This window comes from Neophocaena asiaeorientalis, unplaced genomic scaffold (genome assembly GCF_003031525.2).
Source record: "Neophocaena asiaeorientalis asiaeorientalis breed wild unplaced genomic scaffold, Neophocaena_asiaeorientalis_V1.1 scaffold133, whole genome shotgun sequence".
NCBI lineage: Eukaryota > Metazoa > Chordata > Mammalia > Artiodactyla > Phocoenidae > Neophocaena > Neophocaena asiaeorientalis.
Window position 1 is genome coordinate 5,464,516 of NW_020174429.1, and position 22,370 is coordinate 5,486,885.

At 36.2% G+C, this 22,370-nt stretch overlaps 1 protein-coding gene across 1 annotated transcript in view; it reads left to right on the forward strand.

Moving 5' to 3' along the window:
• DCC (DCC netrin 1 receptor) overlaps positions 1-22,370 on the forward strand; it is a 782,001-nt gene that overhangs the window by 634,751 nt on the left and 124,880 nt on the right. Inside the window, exons 18-21 of the mRNA XM_024756807.1 lie at positions 2,109-2,204; positions 7,922-8,154; positions 13,380-13,518; positions 19,171-19,278. Of these exons, the coding sequence (XP_024612575.1) occupies positions 2,109-2,204; positions 7,922-8,154; positions 13,380-13,518; positions 19,171-19,278 (576 nt within the window). The remainder of the gene's footprint in view (positions 1-2,108; positions 2,205-7,921; positions 8,155-13,379; positions 13,519-19,170; positions 19,279-22,370) is intronic.

Genomic DNA, 22,370 nt, shown 5'->3' on the forward strand with positions numbered 1-22,370 from the left:
ACACAGGGTATGATAGAATTAGAATTTCTCCTGATAACCCATTTGCTCTATCTCATATTACATTGGTTTCAGAATAACAATAATAATAGTATCACCATCAATAATAATTATTGAAACATTTTTGCATATACTATTCATATTCTCCCTTAAGTTTATCTTATGATTATAATATAGGTACCTATATTATAATATATTATAATATAGGTATAATTTTGTAGCCTTGCAAAATAAAACCTCTTCCTTTTAACCCTCCGTTAGTCTTAGTTCATTAAACTTATTGTTCACCAGTTAGTTATTAGGTCAGTATCTCCCCTGGTCATTTAGAATGTCTAAAGCTCATTTTCTAGTGGATCTCAGGATCAGGGGAACAATATTTCCTGATTAATTGCAAAGTTGATAACAGTTTGGGTGAGCCCTTTATATTTAAAGCTAACTCTTGTTGCCTGGAAAATCCTTGAATCACATTTTCTTACCTTGAGTGTCTCAAAAAAATCACGTAAATTTCTTCGGGCGCAGTATGGTGCTGTCAAAAAGTCTGATAATAAACTAATTTTCCCTCTTATAAGTCATGTATTCTTTTGCGTGCCTAAAAGATTTTTTTAAGTCAGCAAAAATTTCTTGAATAACATTTTTTCATCTATATTTGTTCTGTTCCCTTTCTTTGGTTTTTTTCCTCAAGGACAACTATTACTCCAACGTTGGCTTCCTTCTAGAATATTCGTCACCTTTTTCCTGCATTCTTTTCTACTCTTTCTTCATTTACTTTTGTTTTTGTTTTCGTTTTCTCCTTGTTGCATTTATTTGTTCATCTCATTACACTTTATTTCTCAAATTCCTTTTTCCCTTAGTGGAATCTTTCTTGAGCTGGGCTGCCCCATTCAGATTTCTTTGTCACTTACATAGAATTCTTTCTTGAGCCAGGCTGCCTCATTTCTGAATTCTTCCAATTCTGATTTATGTAACTCTTGCATATCTGGCATTTTATTTTCTTAATGTTGTTTAGCTCACTTTGAAACAGTAAATTGCGGTTAGATCTGTTTTTCTCGTGTATTTTTGATCCTTTCCTTGTGTACTTGTCTATAAGAATGATGTTCTCCTCATTTTGTTTTGTAAGGAATTTAACCTCAACGGATTTTCGTTGCTCGCTTTTATGTGATTTGTTTCCCTGCATTCCCAGAAGTTCAAATAGCTCTTCTAAATACACAGAGTTCCCTATCCTGTTGTTTTCCTTAGACCTGCGCTCAGGGCTCAGCAAACTATAGCCTGTGGGTCAAATCTGGCCTAGGTCCTATTTTTGTTTGGGCCCCACTGAGCTAAGAATGGTTTTTATATTTTTGAAGAGTTGTAAACAAACAAACAAAACAAACAGACGAATGTGTGGCAGAGGCAAAGTGGTCTGCACAGCTATATTGACTATCTTGGCCTTTTACAGAAAAGTTGGCTGAACCCTGTTACACACTAAAAACAATGGCAGTTTGCTTCCCAAGTTTTCATGACTATTCCTCTCTCCTACTTTGATCTGGACTTTCTCTTCCTTTCATGTCTATTGCTTCTGTCCTACTCATAAATTTTAAATATATTCTTAATAGTTTGTCCCCAGTGTGAACACTGTCCTGGAAAGGAGACTTTGTAGGTTAGTTTCAAGTATTTACATTTACTGATCTTAAACTGGTCCATTGCACTTTCTAGCATTACTTGATAGTTATTTTAGAATTACTCTGTTTCCAGGTTTGTTGCTTCCCTCTGATTTCTCTTACACAGATACTGATAACATGCCGGTTCGTGATAACATATTGGTGGTTTGTCCACATCCACTTGTATCTTAGGGTGTGAGCATATAGACCTCATCACCTTGTTTTGTCATAAATGTCTAAATGCCTTTGGTTTTCTATCTAGTTCTTCTGTCTCTTTTTATATGAAGATTTAGGAAGATCAAAAAGCTATATTGCCACCACTGTCACCTTCTTCCCAGAATCAAACTCACTCATTTTTTAACAACTGTTTGCTTAATTGATTATATTCAATTTGATTTCAGGAAAATGTTTATCCTGAGTATTTCAGTACATTAAATAAATCAACACGTTCATATTTTTTCTGTTTTTCTCCAGAGTCGAGTTCCCATTATGTAATCTCCCTAAAAGCTTTTAACAATGCAGGAGAAGGAGTTCCTCTTTATGAAAGTGCTACCACCAGATCTATAACCGGTAAGCTAAAGTAGTTAATCCTCTTGTGACAAGGTGTTTGGATTATGGTGAAGAAAACAAACTAAAGTGAAACAAAGCAAAATACAAAGAAGAAATGTATGTAATCGTGTCCTAAGCCTTATGTGTATATGTATACACACCATTTATTACTTTTTTGGTTATCAAAATTGAGAGGGATTCAGTCTATAAATTAGTACATGGAATAAGAGAACATGGATCTCTTATTCTGTCTTCTCCCAGTAGCTTCACGTTTTGGCGTCCTGATACCACTCTTCATTCCTCTGGGCAGCTTGTTTCAAATCAATGCAATGTAGACAAGAGGGTCCCTGCAAAAAAGGCCACCAAGTGCCTGAATGGACACTTGCTTCTTTGCAGAGGGTCCTTCAAGCTGATATGACAAGGATGAACTGACCTCATGGGGCTGGCTTGGATTTGGCTGTGTCACCCAGTGAGTTCTTTCTGAGCTGGACCAATAGGTCACCCCAACAGTGTCCAGGGCCTCTGCACATTAAAAGGATTGGCTGCTTCAAGGACTTCTCACCTCTAGGAATTGCTACGTGAGGTGGACTTGAAAGGTAGCACAGGAGAGAAACAGGGCTCAAGGAAATGAGAAAGGGATGGGTAAGAAAGTGAGACCCAAGCTATTTATGGAGCCTATTTGTGAACAAGGCTGGACCTACTCAGAAGTAGAGTAAGTACCACCTCTGTGAGTCTTGTTCATGACCCATCACATGACCCAAAGTCACATGACCACCCCCAATAGCCTTATCTCTGTAATGTGAAAGTAAAACCCAAGAGTTGCATCCTTTTAATGAATACTTTGATACTGCCCCCTTTCAAAACCCACAGCCCTCAGACCTCATTCAACTTATCAGCTATTTTCACCTGAATGAGAACAAAGGATCTCTGAGAGCAGGATTTCATAGTGAGCCCCAGAGAACATGCAAAATTACTGGGGTGCCTGAGTATGAGTCCTGGAAGGTAGGAATAAATGAACATGAAACAAATAATGGAGTCCTGTGTCTTCTGCTACCAGCTAAATTTATGTGAACTTTGTACAGTTTGTTTTCCAAATCCAGAAGCTTCGTTCATAAACTTATCTTGAGAATTACAGTTGTAAACAAAATTCAGTTGTTATGTGATGGTTTTCGGAGCGCATCATCGCTTTATTGCTTTCAACCGGATTTCCTTGTAGGGCAAGTATATTATTCCAGAGTCTCCTTGACTCTTTGGCTGCTGGTTTCAATGTCTATGGTCCATCTGGAGTGGTATGCAAAAGCTTGGGTGCATGTCAGTATATTAATTTATCTGTGGAGACAGTATATATCTTACATTGTGTTATCAAAGGGCCCATGGCTCCCCAAAACGGGTAAATAAGAAATATTACCCCAGAGAATATTTACAGTCAAGCGTGTTATTTCTAAATATAGAGAGATGAGGCAATTAGAGGGCCAGGATGGAAACTACAAGATAACATGGTGGAGGGTGGCTGGGATTTCCTCTTCCCCTTATTCTCTTACTCTGCCAAAGTTTCTTTGAGAGATAGCAGCCAACTTTGGCTGTGCCCGTCCTTCCTATAATGTTTATTCAGTAAGCCAGCTCTTTCTTGCCTAGGTTAAAAGATGGTAAAGAGTCACGGATGTGGCTTGTGATCAGACCACACAAAATTGTACCATGGTCAGTCTTTTAGAACTCTAATTTTCTTACCAAAACTAAAGCCCACAAAGAAGAAACACTAAGATGACCTGCCAAAAGTCGATTTTTGAGCAGAAACTAATAGTAATAGCGATAGTAGAGTTCAGATAAGCTGAAGATAGGTTGCTCAGAAAGAACTATTTGAGGTGTTATTAACTTTTTTCCCCTGAGCATTTGTTGTCATTCTTTAATTCTTAGCATATGGCGTTCCCAGAGTGGTTTCTAAAATACCAGTGATCCATAAGACAATTTTTTCCTGCTATGACTAATCCAAATGGATCTGAGAAATAAAATAATACTGAAAGTTGGAAAACGTGTGGGAATTTTCTTACTGAAGAAAAGTCAATAAGGGGTTGGAGAGGATGAATAAAACCAGCCCTTTCCACATCCCTGCCTAGATGTGGCAGACTTATTTTACTCTGTTTTCACACGTCATGGAGAACAAAGGGCGAATAAACAGAATCAGAGGTTTAGATTCAGTGAGAAACTCTTTCAATAAATGTGTCCAAGGGCTACATAGAAGATATTTTCGGTCTCTGAGCTTCTGCAAAGTATTCCCATAAGCAGTCTTGGAAGAGGCCAACATAAAGTAATAAAAAAAAAAAATCAAAGGCAGTAAATGCATCAGGCTGAAGTAAGTATCAGGTTATGGTGCTTTCCAGATGGATGTGCTCATAGATGCTGGTCTACTCTGGACCTCATCTCATTCGGAACATATCAGTGCTAGAGCCAAGGAAAGTTTCACTAGGTCAAATGGGCAGGTTGTTTCAGTTTTTTGCATATTTTTTGCAATTTTATTCCATATTGTTGTAAAAATAAGACATTTTGAGCCTGGAGAAGGGAAGAGAGCAGGGTAATAATGAGGTGTGTTGTTTGAATTTGTTTATTCTCATTTGTTTTATAAATGTCTCTATGAAGTACAGTTGTGTCATGTTTTGTAAAAGCTTGTTTTGAACTTCAGTATGTTGACCATACGCTTATATGTTCTTACCAAAACAACTATTAGGAATTGAGTAGGTTTCTCTTTTTAGCAAACGGTTTAAAGCTATGTTTTGTGTTTTTGTCTTTTTTTTCACTCTTTTGTATATTACCACTGAAAATCAGTGGTATATAAGGCACCCAGGAATACGAGGGAAAAATAACTGGAAAAAAAAAGTTGTTTATCAGCAAAATAACTGCTAAACAGTTAAGTGTTTAGCACTAACTGTTTAGGTACCTGGTGATACCTAAGAAACTACCTAAACTACCTGGTGGCACAGTGGTTAAGAATCCACCTGCCAATGCAGAGAACATGGGTTCGAGCCCTGGTCCGGGAAGATCCCACATGCTGCGGAGCAGCTAAGCCCGTGCGCCATAACTACCGAGCCTGTGCTCTAGAGCCCATGAGTCACAGCTGCTGAGCCCGCGTGCCACAACTACTGAAGCCTGAGTGCCTAGAGCCCGAGCTCCACAACAATAGAAGTCACCACAATGAGAAGCCTGTGCACTGCAACGTAGAGTAGCCCCCGCTCGCCCCAACTATAGAAAGCCTGTGTGCAGTAACAAAGACCCAACGCAGCCAAAATAATTAATTAAATAATTTTTAAAAATGTTTAGGTACTTGGTTTAGATAGTTTTTAATTCAACTACCCAGTTTCTGACCTGAGAGGGGAAGATAATTAGCAGTACATGTGGCATATATTTAGAGCAGTGATTGCTACCTGCTACTAAGTTCTGCTTTGTTGGAAATACCGTAGTGTCTGTACTATCCAGTATGGCAGGCACGAGGCTCATTTGGCTGTCAAACATCTGAAATTGACTAGTGCAACAGAATAAATGAATTTTAAATTTTATTTAATTTTAATTAATTTAAAGTTAAACTGTCCATTTAACTAATGGCTATTGTATTAGCCCAGCTCTGGAGGAAGTGGCAAATAGAATGACAAGCCATGAGTGGGGGAAAAAAAAAAAAAAAAACTCCTCTAAAATAAGCAAGAAAAACTTGGCCAGGTTAGAAATTTTTGAATTACATTAGTTCGTAGATAGATACCAACAAACAGCATTACTTGAAATTTAGGGATGCATTCTGGAACTGAGACTCCAAGAAACTCAACAGGAAGTCATGAAAAACATACTTTTCTAAAATCCAGAAATAACAGGATTGAGTATTACCGTTTCTTAAAGTAGAATCACGACTTTTCAAAATCTTATATAGGGTACCTGTGAAAGACTATGAAGTTAGTATAGGTGTATCAACAAAACTAGATTAAGCAAAGAAACATCAGATAGGGTAACATGAATATGAGTTGATCTAAAAGGAGATTGAGAGTAGTCCTCCCTTGTGTGTAACATTCTTCTTGGTAAGTCAGCTGTGAATAGAAACAAGTCAAGTGAGGCAGCACCTGCTCTAGTTTCGCCAAAAGGTTCCACCGATGTGCCAGCCTGATGACAGATTGCGATCCTCCTAGAGGCTGCAGTGTCTTCAGCTGCCCCTTCATCATTTCATAAATCCATTTGGGTTTAAAGGAGCCCTTAATAAAAAGACACGTCAAAGGACATACAAAAAGCCTGGGCTCTGTCATTAAATTTTAAACACATACTTTTCTTTCTCTCTCTTTCTATTGTTTTTTTTTTTCTTGGTCTTCCTTTTGTTCTGTTTTTGTTTTCAGATTTTATATTTTGCTCCAAAGCCCACAGCCCGGTAAACGATGGAATAATTCATTGGAAAACAGTGATGAGTAGGGGGTAGACATTTAAAATTCAGTGGACAAAGTGTAATCATGAGAATCAGCCCTTAGTCTCTATACTGTATTTAAAAATATAAGCTCTGTATGTTTACTGCTTCAGATACTCTACATTTTAGTACGTTTCATCTCCCCAAATGCCATCAAATGCCCAGCCTAAGAGCTCATCTTGTTTTTTGTTAGTGAGGATACATGTTATATGATTTCAAGGAAATTTTTAACAGATTTAAATGTCTTAGGTAATAAATAAAAGGCTCAAAATTGGACTCTAACTACAGCCACAAAATAGGCTCGCCTGATTCTGACATCCCCAGCATAAAAACAAATATAAGATTTTTCTAGAGAATCTTACGAAACCACACACATCATTATGCAGATTCTGTTTGTGTTATGGATGTGTGTATCTCAGCATGTGTGTATCTCAGCACAAATCTCATCAGGTTGTAGGTAGTTCATTCTGTCTCCCCACCCAATAATACGAAGTCTTTCCATGGAACTTAAAATTTTCAAACAAGGCATGTAGATATAGAAATGCCATAAAAAGTTAATTACTCTGTGAGAATGTGGATAAAATGGACACTTCTACACTTTCTCTAAGAATTTCAATCTAACCAAACCATGTGCTATATAAACCCAATTATCACATCATTGAACCATGAGGACCACAGACTTGGTCTGGCTTTGTGCAGTCATAGCCATAGACAGATTGCTGTAGACCTCAGGGCCCTTTGGTCTTTTATCCTTTGTTTGTTTCTTACCTAAACAATATTTATGCAGGTAGGATCTAAGCAATAATAAATGCATTAGAGAAAGCAAATCAAGTTAGAGAAGGAGAAAAACAAAGAAATAACAAAGCAGATATTAGGTAGGCATTTATTTCCTTTGCAGGAGGAAATAAACCAGACACTCCTTAGTATTTTGTTATTTTAAGTTATCTGCATAGTTATAAAACTGGTGAATTCTATGCTGGATCTTTTAAGAAACAGTGTACAACATTCCAAGAAAAAAATGGACTTTTAAAATATATAACTAGACGTGACAGCCAAATGGATAAAACCACTCTAAGGAAATGAGTGAATTATGGAAAACAGTCAGTTACTTTTGTAATCTAGCAATACCGTTTCTAATGAGTTTTCCGATTGAATTAATTGTATTTTTTTCTGTTCTTCTCATGTTCCCTTTCATCATTACTGCCATGCATTTAACTCATTGTGATGTGTTGCCACTGATGTTTATTTTTTTAACTCTTTTATTTATGTATTTATTTGTTTGTTTCATTTGGCGGGTTTTTAAACCCAGATCCCACTGACCCAGTTGATTATTATCCTTTGCTTGATGATTTCCCCACCTCGGTCCCAGATGTCTCCACCCCCATGCTCCCACCAGTAGGTGTACAGGCTGTGGCTCTTACCCACGATGCTGTGAGGGTCAGCTGGGCAGACAACTCTGTCCCTAAGAACCAAAAATCGTCCGAAGTGCGACTTTACACTGTCCGGTGGAGGACCAGCTTTTCTGCGAATGCGAAATACAAGGTGAAGTTCGAATTGATAGTATGAAATTTCACGTGAACTGTCATTTGTTTAATACATTGTTTTAAATGCATCCTGAACTGGCCTGAGTCATTTTGCTGCAGTGACATGAAATGGAAAACAAAGCCTTTTAAGAACTCAGTATCTAAAATTGGCTTGGGAATTATTGTGTCTTAGGAAAACAATTCTAAGGCAGGGAAGAAAAATGTCAAGAGCTGCAAAATGTTAAATATTTGAATTCTACCAGATGTTAGGTTTGTATAAATAATGTGATTTGGTACAAGGGAGCGCCATTTTCTTTTAAAAATAGCAGAGCTCTACATTCATTTTTTGGACAGATTTTGGTGTGTTTCTTTTCATTTGGAATCTAGATTTACGCCAGAGGCACCCCTATTAATGTTACAGAGACCCATCTTATAGTGAATATGAAAAGGAATACATAATGATTATTTTATACCATCCTTAGATGGTGAACACACTCTAAGCCATTAACATCTACTTCCTCATTTAGCCTTGAAACACCCTCAGGTGGTAAAGAAAATCCACAATGCACACTCCCCTTTAATTAATATGAATTAGACCACGTCCCTTATTGTTGTCCTATCACTGAGTCATCCCACAACCCCCCAAGAGCTCCTTAGAGATACATATTTGAGGCACTGTCATGTCTACCTTCAAATCTCTATCAGCCAGCCTCAGCAACTCCAACAAACGGTTATTTGTATACTGGAACGATTTTGTTACCTCCTAAGCCTACCACATGCTAGTAGTGTATGTAAACAGTACACAAATGTAGAATAAAATGAGATCAACAAGTAATTATTAACCACCTACCATTTACTTAGAACTATGCCAGATCATAGAGGCAGTTTAACATGCTTTAGCTGTTATTTCACATACTTAAAATCATTACTTATAATTTTGGAATGCATAATACATTCAGCTCCATAGGTTTACTTCAAAGAATTCGTAAGTTATTCAAGTGAGGTACTATAATAAAACACATTTAAAATATTCACAGGATGATTATTTGGGGTGGAGAATGTAGCTTTGGAAATAAGAGCCTAAAGCGGGGGCGGGGAGAGGGGCGAATTGGATGAAGGCAGTCGAAAGGTACAAACTTCCGGTTATAAGAATAAGTAAGTACTAGGGATGTAATGTACAACATGATAAATATAATTAACACTGATGTACGTTACATATGAAAGTTGTTAAGAGGATAAATCCTAAGAGTTCTAATCACAAGGAAAAAAATATTTTTTCTGTTAATTTAATCTTGTATCTATATGAAATGATGGGCATTCACTAAACTTATAGTTTGGTGGTCATCATTTTATGATGTATGTAAGTCAAATCATGATGTTGTGCACCTTACACTTACACAGTTCTGTATGTCGATTATATCTCAATAAAACTGGAAGAAGAAAAAGAGCATAAATGTTACCCGACAACAAAGGAACCAGTAGTTCAACCCGGGCACTCCACAGTCTTCATACTCCCCTTATATCCCTTCTCTTTACCACTCTACTGGGGTGGCTTTCAGGGAGAATCTGGATCTCCCAATACTCTATCCAATGTTCTTTCCACTAAACTGCTGTCTTGCTTAATCCAGACTCAAGCCAGTGGTGATTTGGGGGGATGAAAATATCCTTTGGAAATTTCTAACTCTCAAAACCCCAGATTAAAGGAAAATCCCACCAATAATTTTGGAAGTCTGCCTCTTTTCTCCTGTAGCCATGCTGGATCTGCTTCTAGTTTCATTCAACCTTTAAGTGGCGTAAAATTCACGTTTCATAGTAAATCAGTTTTTAGTTGAAACCATTTAAAAAACAGTTTCCTTTGGTTCTGCCTCTCTGCTAGGTCAGGTACTAGGAGAAACTCTCCAGGCATGTCCAAATAGTATCATTGATATAAAATATGCTCTATCTCCTTACAGTATCAGATTTAAGACTCAGCAGGACTATAAATAAGGGTAACATTATCAGATAAGACAACTGATGAAACACATGAGAGCATTTTTTAAAAACTCTCTTTATATACAGATTACCCAATTCTAAGTTTACTTTAAAAAGACTACTTTAAAAGTGTTATGCTCATGGTTGCTGTACTTTGCGGATACATTCATTTCACAGAGTGGCTGTGGGTACGTTGCCAGTACGTAAAATGTTCTGAAGGACCGTGATTGTTCTCTGCAGAATGATTTGAGTTTCAGAATTTCTGGAGGCATTTTTTTTTTCAGTTGAAGAGTCAATAGAACAGACACAGGATTATTGAGTCTCATAAAGAATGCCTACAGTGTGAGACCCAACCAAAAGCTATCCTCTGTAAGGAGAGGCTGTTTTCTCTTCTGGATTGAAGTATGAGAATTGAAGGAAATATGTTCAACTGTTTCTCTCCCCATCATCTTCCCTGACCTAATAAGGCTTTCCATTGCTAACGTTCGATCCCTCTCTCACACATACACACTCTACACCCACACCCTGAGAAGCAGGGTTAGAGGAAAGAGTTAGGTAAGCTGGATAGCAAGGAAAAATGTAGAGCATATCTGCTCTACTAGAAAGACATACATTAAATTTAAATTTTACAAATAATAGTAATAGACTACTTTGGTTTTGCATTTTGAACTTTTCAAACCACTGTCATATCTATTACTTCATCTCATTCCCCACTAAGCTTTATATAAGCTAGGCAGAGCAACACAAGGTAATGGGGGAAAAATACATACATGAGTCAAATAAATGGGCTCTAGAGTTGGCTTTCCTGTGTCCTGTCATGTGACTTAACTTGTTTAATCTCCTTTTTTTTTTATCTATGTGATTGGGATATTGATATACTATCAATATAAAAAGAATAAGTAAGATTCTGCATAGCTAAGTAGGCATGTAGAGATCTTTATGAAGACTTGGGTAGGTTGTATAACTTGACAAAATCCCCCATGAAACTAGAGCTGGAACTCAGATAAGCTGATGGCTTTATCCAGGCCTCTCCCCCTAGGAGTACCCTTCTACTTCAGTCCCACGTCATAATCCAGACATTCATATTTTGATTGTCCAAAACTGTATATTGACCTTCCTTATCAAATGGAGAAATTTTCTGTAATTTATTTTCTACTAAAGTGATTCATCATTTGATGTTTTATATGACTTCCCATTCAAAATGCATTCATTGACTATTGACTAGTGCTTACCAGATACTAGCATGGATATTACAGGAGATAGAAAGTTGTGCAAGACTCAGTCTCAGCTCTCAAGATGTTTACAATTCAATGGGGAATTTATCAAAATGCTGTAAATATATGTGTGTGTGTGTGTGTGTGTGTGTGTGTATACACCACACACATAGAGTGCCCATATCTCACACTAGACAATGAATAAAATATTGTAGCTAACATTTATTTAGTACTTACTCTGGGCCATGTACTATGCTTTACTTGACTTATTTCACACTTTAAATGGCACTGTAAGGTCAGTGCTACAATTATTTCCATTTTATAGATGAGGAAGCTGAGGCTTAGAGAGGTAGTACCTAGGTATTCTGTCCCCCACCTCACACACACATACAGCCATGATTTTCCAAAGTATCGATACTTCCAGGCTAATGATTTATGTTGAATAGTAACTTTTCATAAAGTTCCTGAGAAAACTCAGTGAATTAATGGCATTTATAGAATGCAAGTGTATCATTCAAGAATACAAACAAGGCATATAAGAATTTAAGAAATACAAAGGACAGTATTGCTTAGTTGCCTCCCAAATGCCAGTTGTGTCTATGCTCAAAGAGACTAGTTTTATCAAAGTGTGGTCTTCCCTCCTAGCTGAAATATTTCTCATTGCCCAATTTCTCCCCTTATTTCCATTTCTAAGACTTAGAGGTATTCACGACAGGGAAGGAGGGAAAGATTGGAAGTTATGTCAGCCTATCAGATACGAGCTGCCCATTTCATGTTTTATTTGATGGGGTTCCATCTTAGTCTACAAAATATTTTTACATTTATTTAGGGCATACATTTTTACAGCTATTTTTAAGAGCTTCTGATAAATGTTTATGAGGTCATCACTTAAATAGGATGGATGGGCACATCATCGAAATGTTATTAGAACAGTTAAATATTTATTTGATTTTATAATGAAATGTAGGATTTCCATAGCTATAATCTAAGAAGGATTCATAGTAGAATAAAAAAGATATACCACACTAGAATAGCTAAGGGAGGAGATAGGTATGACATAGGTGGAGACAAAAAGTTTTCCTTGATTTTCCTAGACATGGATATATAACAAAGGTAATAAATTTTAAAGTAAAAGTAAATATTTAACCTTGGAAGATGATCAAGATCTAAATAACAAGCATAAATTGATATTTATAATAGGCATAAATAGTTTTAAATTTGCCTGATGATATGGAAAATACACATTAACCTGGGAGATTAACCTTTTTCCTCATTACAGTTTTGATCTTTTTTGAGTAAGCAATAAAGACAGACAATTTACTTTCTACTAAAATATCCTTAACCTGTTGTTTAAAAGACAAAGAATGTATCAGAAGACCAAAGATATTAACACTAATGTAATCATTTAATATTTATCCAATTTATTCTCTTCCTGATCAACTGCTCCAATGACCATAGTTCAATGTATATTTAACGTGACCTGTGCACAAAGACAGAAAATCACATGACACAATATTGCTTTTGTCCATTTTCTTTATAGCAGCTGTATAGATTCTGGAATCACTAAAAGTTTGTATCATAAAGAGTTTTTAAAAAAATCATAAGCAGTAGAGCTCTAAAAATTCATTTTATTACCAGTGGGCAAATAATCATAGCAATCTATGTAAAATATATAAAACATTAAAGCCTCTGAAAAAAAGACTTCAATTATGAGAAATAAATTGAAGTTAAAGTCAGTGCAGATAACCTTAAAAACGGAACTGACAGAGGAAGTGGAATTGGTCCTGTCTCTGGTTATTGCCTCACTTGGGAAAATTTATCATCTATCTGCCCCTTTAACAACATAACGTCTGATTTTATTGATTAGGTTTTAGATGTACAATCAGCCAGTGTAAACTGGTACAGAAAGGAAATAAAGTCAGTGCTGTGTCCTAGGTCTTCCGTTGTTTGGAAATAAATTCCTTTTCTGTTGGCCTTTGATAGTCTTCTTATGTGTCTTGGTTTACCAGGTTGATAGAGTTCATTTCTTTTTCTCTTTTCTTATTTCCCACTTGTTTAGTCAGAAGACACAACATCTCTGAGTTACACAGCAACAGGCCTCAAACCAAACACAATGTATGAGTTCTCGGTCATGGTAACAAAAAACAGAAGGTCCAGCACATGGAGCATGACTGCACATGCCACCACATATGAAGCAGGTATGTGAAGAAAGGCTGGCTTTGAAATTTCTACTCTTGACATTTGGTAGTGTTGTTTTCCAGGTACCAAGGAAGTTGGAACCTGTGTCTACCATGATGTCTAAATTATACCTTATTTTATATAAAATCATTCATAGCATTTTTATATCTAATATTATCCTCCCCACTCTAGATAAGAAGAAAATGAGTCCCCAGTGTATTAAGTGATCTGGTTTTAATCTGTACGTTAATTTAGGAGACCTGAATATAAATCTTCTTTTCAATACGTTTAAGCAAAGGCATTTTACTCTGTCCAAAGCATGCGTGTCTTTGATCAACAGACATAGTAGGTATTTACTTTTTTGGAAAGAAATTAGATACAAAATGAAACATTGCATTACAACTGTAGTCTCATGGATGCTTACCCTAAATAACTTTAGTCTTACCCTAAATAACTGTAGTCTCATGGATGCTTACCCTAAATAACTAAGAAGTTTCTGGGGGGTCATGTTCACCGTTTGGAAATAAGACAACACAATGGAAAACTTTCATGCATTTTGCAATTGTTCAAGTCGAGAGTAAATGCAATTCACTGTAAATTTTACCAGTCATGTTTACTATGGGTTATAAATGTTGAGTTTATAACCTTAGCAGACATGCAGTGCACTTGACATTTATAGTTCACAGAAATACAACATCTGAAGAAAAAAGGGTTTAACATACTTTTTGATTGCTTTCATGGCATTACATCATATGTGGGGATAAACTGTACCACACATTTCCAAATTTAAAAAAATATGCCAGTAAAACTTTTATCTGGGTAAGTTGAATTTCTTTTTCCATTAGAATTTGCCCAATGGCATGGCAGTTCGAATTTTTATTTCAGGCTACTTACCTTAACTCTAAGTTCATTTTGTGAATATTTTTACAACTTGAGGGTACTTCTTTCTATAAGAAGTTTTTTTTCTAGTTGTTTAATTTCAATACCTTCTTCTTCTATTTTACATGTTTATATATATTAAATCATTCTCCTAGAATTCTGCCCTGGATGTCAATGTTCTTATCTTCTTAGGAAGAATAAGACAAGCTGAATGAGTTATGAACTATGGGGAGAATAAAGGCTCTGCTCTTTCTTTTTAACTTAAAAGGAGATGAAAAGAGTTAAATGAAAACCAGTAAGGCATTTGGTCTTCCCTGAGTGAAATAGAAGGAGTAATAATTTCCTCATTCATTTTTCCCGGTCATAACCATAAATGCACACCAACATCTGACTTGATAAATGCACCCTATTGATTTCTCCTCAACTGCCTAGCCTTGTACGGATGTTAGGGGTGAGACCCATTGCTGACGAAAAGATATTAACTTTTAGAAATGTGGCTAGGAGGAAGGGTGACTGTCAAAACAGGTAATGACCTGGACAGAGGTGTAAATAGCATGTGGATAAGATCCCTGGGTGACGATGAGAAGCAAGAAGTAATTCACAAGTGTCTGCAGGTTTTATAACTGGCAGAAGGAAATGAAGTGAAGTAACTCTAGCGTTTGCTTCTAATTCCATAATAACACGAAGACTATATGGGGCTGTGTTGTTATGCACTTGTGCTGAAATTACTAATAATAAAGGTAATGGCAGCTGACAGATTCTTGAAATGAAACACTTCATTCTGTCCAGGTGATGAATCCCTAATTTTACTCTAGTTAATTTAAATAAAATAAAAATAATTGGAAGGACAGCTGAAATAATGAAGTCTTGGAGAGGGGACAAGAAGCAGCAGTATTCCCAGGCTTTAGAGATGAGGAACTATAGGACTCTCCCTTCAAGGTGTTACAGTCACGGTGGTTTGACTCCAATGTGTTTTCCTTTCTTGTATCAACATTCAGTTTCCCAGAAGAGAGAATCACACAGCTAAAGAGAGTGAGATGGAGGCCATGAAATTTCTATTTGATGTTGCTACCCAGCTCATGTGACCCAGAGGAGAACTTGTTCCCAAAGGAAAAATCCAAGTGTTCTCTCTAAATGAAGGAGGGAATGGAGTGTTGAGCAGTCTAAAAACAAATGCCCAATACGATTTCCAGGGCTGGAAATCTTCTAAATCTTGAATGTTACCATCCACTCATACACTTAACAAAGAAATTTAAGCATGGGAAAAGTCCTTTGAGAAACAGACAAACCAGAGGGCAGTGCGTGTCCAGTTGTCTGAGATGTTGATTATGGGTTTCCAATAAGGTTCATTTTAATTGTCAGGTCCTGAGATAGGTACTTGGTATAAAAGGTAAAGAGAATACAGCCTTTATCTTGGAGAGAATTACAATCTAATACATAAGAAAAATATTTTGAAAATACAACCTTGAAGTAACATGAAAAATACAATCATAGAATTTTGGCCAAGTTGGAATCAGAGCACATAGATCCAAGTATAAATTCTGTCTGGAGAAGTCAGAGAAGATTTCACAAATGAAATAATTATGGAGCTGTGGCCTGGGTGGATCGCCAGGTATCCATTCCAGGGCCTTCCAAAGGAAGGAAGCAGCATGCACAAAAATACACAAGCAAGTATCAGAAAGATGTCTTAAAGAGACGCTTACGAATGGATCAGAGCGACGGGAGCATAGTTTTCATGGACAGCATGGGGACACGAGAGTGTATAAGAAAATAAAGCATCAATCCTGCAGGGCCTGGTATTTATTGTTATTAATATCATTTAATTCAATGAAGACAGGTAAGAAGTTATAAAAGATTATTTCAGGAGAACCCACGAGATTGAAGCAGGTAAGAAGTTATAAAAGATTATTTCAGGAGAACCCACGAGATTGAAGCAGAGCAGACCGAAGACCTCCTTCTTTCTGCTTGACTTAGGGATCCCTGAACCTGTTAGGGCCACTATAAATATCCAACACTTTTTAAAAAATAAATAAATAAATAAATAAATATGAGGGAATAGTATACATTTCATATGATAATCCTAAACAACTAAGACATTGATTCCCATACCAGAATCTCTATTTACCAACAGTCACATGGCTAGTTATTAATATCATTTAATTCAATGAAGACAGGTAAGAAGTTATAAAAGATTATTTCAGGAGAACCCACGAGATTGAAGCAGGTAAGAAGTTATAAAAGATTATTTCAGGAGAACCCACGAGATTGAAGCAGAGCAGACCGAAGACCTCCTTCTTTCTGCTTGACTTAGGGATCCCTGAACCTGTTAGGGCCACTATAAATATCCAACACTTTTTAAAAAATAAATAAATAAATAAATAAATATGAGGGAATAGTATACATTTCATATGATAATCCTAAACAACTAAGACATTGATTCCCATACCAGAATCTCTATTTACCAACAGTCACATGGCTTGAGGAAAAAGAAAAATTTGCTCAGCACCTGAAATAGATTAGTCATTAGGTTGTTTTCGGGTTTTTTTGTTTTGTTTTGTTTTTTTGTTTTTGAAAAGTAACCAGCTCCTCAATGTATTTTTTTGCTAAAGCTGGAGTCATTATGTACCGTTTGAATATCAACATAGAGTCAGTGAAGAAATCTAATCATCATCATTTGTTTGCTAAATAAGCATCAATTTTAATTTTAACACAGTTAAGAAAAAACAGACTATTCTGACTAGTTAGAAAGGCAGATCTTTAATTACTTCCAAAATTAGAAAATTTCTTATTATGTTCGGTATAATATTCTAATTTGTGGCTATATATTACCTTCCTATCTGTGGCTTAGAAAATATCTTGAATGAGCTCTTTATAAAACTAACCCTTCTTTAAAGTAGCAGCCTCTCTGGTATTTTGCTATTACAAATCTTTTTTGCATAATGTCCTTTCTTTCTTTTCATTAAAATATATATTAAAGTGTGTTTAATATACAGTCTCTTTACTCAAGGATCTACTACACTAGACCTTTTCTTCTCCTCATCCTTCTCTTCCTTCTGCTTTTCCTTCTTCCTTCTCCTCCTCCCTCTTTAAAAAAAAAAGTTAAGTATATTAAGTACTTTGTCAGGATATTACAATTTGGTGCAACTTTGGTTAACCTGGTATCCTAGTGGCTTGGAGAATCCGGGCATTGGAAATCAAATGGTATGATAGATGGGTATGTTTGATGTCCCTCTATTTGGAATTCTCTTAGGAAGAGAAGCTGGAAATAGAGTGTTGATAATACTCAGATTCTGCACTGTTACAGTCAACAGAAGAGCCGAAGCAAATTATAAGAGTGAAGAGGAATTCAGAATTAGGACCAAGTTTTACCTATTTGTAATATACAAATACTCCTGTGCAGAGATCAGGAAATCCCTCCAGAACCCAAGCTTGGAACTTAAAGACATTCTGACATTGCCTATGTCAAATTGGGGGTAATTGAAAAAGACTATGGATAGTAGACTTGGGCATTGTGAGCTGCTTAGAAGGAAAACTGACTGCATTTCAAAGCATATTTCATTTCAAAGAGTGAGAAAGCAGGTCAAAGGAAGCCTGAAAGATACTGGACAAGCTTGGCCAGTTTGCTGCCGCCTTTGAAGTATATTTAAATTTTTGTTGAGCACAATTTAGGGGAAGAAAAATCCTTTTATCCTTCCAGGTTCTTGGTTGAGGTGCCCTGTAATAAGAAACAGATTAACAGGAGAAAAACAAACAGAAGATTGACAATAAGTATACCTCTTGTATATATGAGAGATACCCAGGAAAACAGTAATTCCCTAAAATGGCCACCACTTTCAATACCATCTCCAGCTAAAGACAAAAGGTGTTGGAGGGTGGGAAGCCAGTAATGGGAAGTTTTCTGGCAAATCACAGTAAACAAGGGCATGGTTGTTACGTACATTTAAGTCTCTGCCTCCTTGTCATCCTCCTCTTCCTGGCACAAAGAGGGAGATACCCTTATAAACGTATAAATTTTCCTTTTTCGAAAGAGTAACTTCTACTCGGTTTTCAGAACTTTTCCTCTCTCTGTTGTTTCTTAAAAATAATCAGCTTAATTCTTATGCCAAAGAGGCATATTTGGGGGTGACAAATTCTGTTTCCATCAAACAACATGTGGGAAAAGTAGCTCTAAGCAAGACAGCATTTCTTGCCATCTTTACTTCCTACCAGGTTGATACTAAGACCCTCATAGATTCTATTTCCTCTGTTTTCAAATACTTCTTTGCCTTCTTGTTGGGAGATACCTAGTATGTTACCTAAGCAAGATATTGTGACCTGCATGTAAATTCTTCATTTTTTATTTTTTTGTCTTTTAAGGAAAAATAACATTAGGTAAATTTTCATTTATATATAAATCCTACAGTTGTAACAAAATTTTGTCTCTTGGAGACATGTAGCCATCAATCTCACTAAGTATGTGTCCATTTTTTTTTGTTCTTATAATGGTTCTTACATTTTTAGTGCATCGCTCACTTGAAAATACCAGTTATGCTTTTCTCTACATTCACACATATTCTGTTCTCCTCTCTATGCTCACACCTTTGAAAGTCAGTTAACTTCCATGGAAAAACATTAATTTCTGTATCTTTGTTTGCTTGTTTAATTCAAATACCTAAAATAAACTGTGCGTGGTAAAATAAGCATGATACACTGTGTGATAGATTCTGAGTGTCAACATCAGGATTAGAAGTCCCATAAATGTCTGTTTTCTTTCACATCCAATGACAAGGCCATGTTTCTGTTTCATCTCACAGCCCCGACCTCTGCTCCCAAGGATTTGACAGTCATTACTCGAGAAGGGAAGCCTCGCACTGTCATTGTGAGCTGGCAGCCTCCCTTGGAAGCCAATGGAAAAATTACCGGTAGGCACCTCAGCTTTATTTCCTGTGCTGCTCTGCTTGTCCTGTGATTGCTTACCTCCTGTGCACTGCTCATGCCTTTTATGTATTAGTTTTCTGTCCCAGTATCTCAGTTGACTCCTGACCCTTTCTGATTGTCTCTTCTTGCCCCCTCTGACCTTGGAATTCTTCTAATGGAGCCTACAAATGCACACACAAACACATTTCATTTGTGTTGCTTCCTGAAAGATGTGCATTCCATTAGTATAGACCTTTTGCTTTAGATTCTGTGTAGCATTAGGATAACCTTGTAGTGGAATGCCTCTGAGCCTAAATGACTAAAAAGAAGCCAGTTGTTTGGCAGTTATAAAATACAAAAGACACTTAATGACTGTGTATTTTTATAGGCAACATAGGAAGGAGGTTTATCTGAGGATTTTTAGTTTCTCACTTAGCTTTTAGCTTCTTACTTAAATCGTAAGGCTCGGAAAACACTTGATATTGACTGACGGAAATTGAACTTAATGAATATTTCAAAGTGAAGATTTTATTTTGCCAAATATTTCTGATAACATCGATGCCTAATTAAAGCATCCATTAGAAGCCTGTAATGTTAATTTAGTATGAAAAATATAATGGAGTTCTATCAGAGATTTTGCATTTAAATGATCACTTTAGGCTTTTAATACATGTCTCCATACCATATAATTATTATGAAGAATATTGTATAACTAAAAATGTGCACATTGTAGTCCAATTAACTTGAACCATTGGGTTAGGCGCATGTAAGAGTCACTCCTGTGTCTTCTTTTTTTTGCATACCAGCAGTGGATAGCATTATTATAAATTAACAAAGCAATTCAGTCATTCTGTGATACAGAGATAAGCTTGGAAATAACAGTTCAGATGGCACACTTTATGTGAGTTACTTTTTGAATTTTACAAAATGAAAAGGTAATGTGAAAATTCCAAATGTGGTTTAAATTTAAGTTGAAGACTAGTTTTCTCTAATAAATTGCTCTTACTGCAATAACAAACAGAATTTCCATTTGAGCTGACAAATATGGAAAAAGAATAGAGACATAAAATCTCCCCCAAATCTTATATACTCAGTTGTCACTCTGCCACGCTTTTTAAAACTGAGGGTGGCTCATTCTAATTTTTTCTTCCCCTTACTGTTATGATCTATTTTCATTGGTTCTGTTTCAGTACTTTTGTAGATTTTGATTTGTTTACATGATGACTTTTATTATGTTATAAACAGATATTTATAAGCATATGGTAAATCAATAGATAATAAGTTTAAGAAGAAGAAAAACAGAATAGAAATTGTCTAAATAAAAACAAGTTCTGATAGAAAAAAATATATATTGGGGTAAAGGATAAAATAAGTCATATTAAAAAAAAGTCATATACTACCCAATTTTCCAATTTATTTAAATAAATGTCATCACATGGTCTATGTGAACAATACAATGTTTTTGATTTTTTAAAAAATTTTTCCTTTTTTTTTTTATACAGCATGTCCTTATAAGTCATCAATTTTATACACATCAGTGTATACATGTCAATCCCAATCGCCCAATTCATCACACCGCCACCCCCACCCCCCACGATTTACCCCCCTTGGTGTCCATATATTTGTTCTCTACATCTGTGTCTCAATTTCGGCCCTGCAAACCAGATCATTGGTACTATTTTCCAGTTTCCACATATATGCGTTAGTATACAATACCTGTTTTTCTCTTTCTGACTTACTTCACTCTGTATGACCATCTCTAGATGCATCCACGTCTCAACAAATGACCTAATTTCATTCCTTTTTATGGATGAGTAATATTCCATTGTATATGTGTACCACACTTATTTATCCATTCATCTGTTGATGGGAATTTAGGTTGCTTCCATGACCTGGCTATTGTAAATAGTGCTACAATGAATATTGGGGTGCATGTGTCTTTTTGAATTATGGTTTTCTCTGGGTATATGCCCAGTAGTGGGATTGCTGCATCATATGGTAATTCTATTTCTAGACTTTTAAGGAACCTCCATACTGTTCTCCATAGTGGGTGTATCAATTTACATATCCACCAACAGTGCAGGAGGGTTCCCTTTTCTCCACACCCTCTCCAGCATTTGTTGTTTGTAGATTTTCTGATGATGCCCTTTCTAACTGGTATGAGGTGATACCTCATTGTAGTTTTGATTTGCATTTCTCTAATAATTAGTGATGTTGAACAGCTTTTCATGTGCTTCTTGGCCATCTATCTGTATGTCTTCTTTGGAGAAATGTCTGTTTAAGTCTTCTGCCCATTTTTGGATTGGGTTGTTTATAGGTAGGTTACCTCTATGCCCACTACCTGGAGAGTCTCTATCATAAATTGGTGTTGAATTTTGTCAAAAGCTTTCTCTGCATCTATTGAGATGACTATATGGTTTTTCTCCTTCAATTTGTTAATACGGTGTATCACATTGTTTGATTTGCGTATATTGAAGAATCTGTGCATCCCTGGGTAAATCCCACTTGATCATGTTGTATGAGCCTCTTAATGAGTTGTTAGATTCTGTTTGCCAGTATTTTGTTGAGGATTTTTGCTTCTATATCCATCAATGATGTTGGTCTGTAATTTTCCTTTTTTGTAGTATCTTTGTCTGGTTTTGGTATCAGGGTGATGGTGGGCTCATATATTGAGTTGGGGAGTGTGCCGTCCTCTGCAATTTTTTGCAAGAGTTTGAGAAGAATGGTGTTAGCTCTTCACCTGTGAAGCCATTTGGTCCTGGACTTTTGTTTGTTGGAAGATTTTTAATCCCAGTTTCAATTTCATCCCTTGTGATTGGTCTGTTCATATTTTCCATTTCTTCCTGGTTCAGTCTTAGAAGGTTGTACCTTTCTAAGAATTTGTCCATTTCTTCCAGGTTGTCCATTTTATTGGCATAGAGTTGCTTGTAGTAGTCTCTTAGGATGCTTTGTATTTCTGTGGTGTCTGTTGTAACTTCTCCTTTTTCATTTCTAATTTTATTCATTTGAGTCCTCTCCCTCTTTTTCTTGATGAGTCCGCCTAATGTTTTATCAATTTTGTTTGTCCTCTCAAAGAGCCAACTTTTAGTTTTATTGA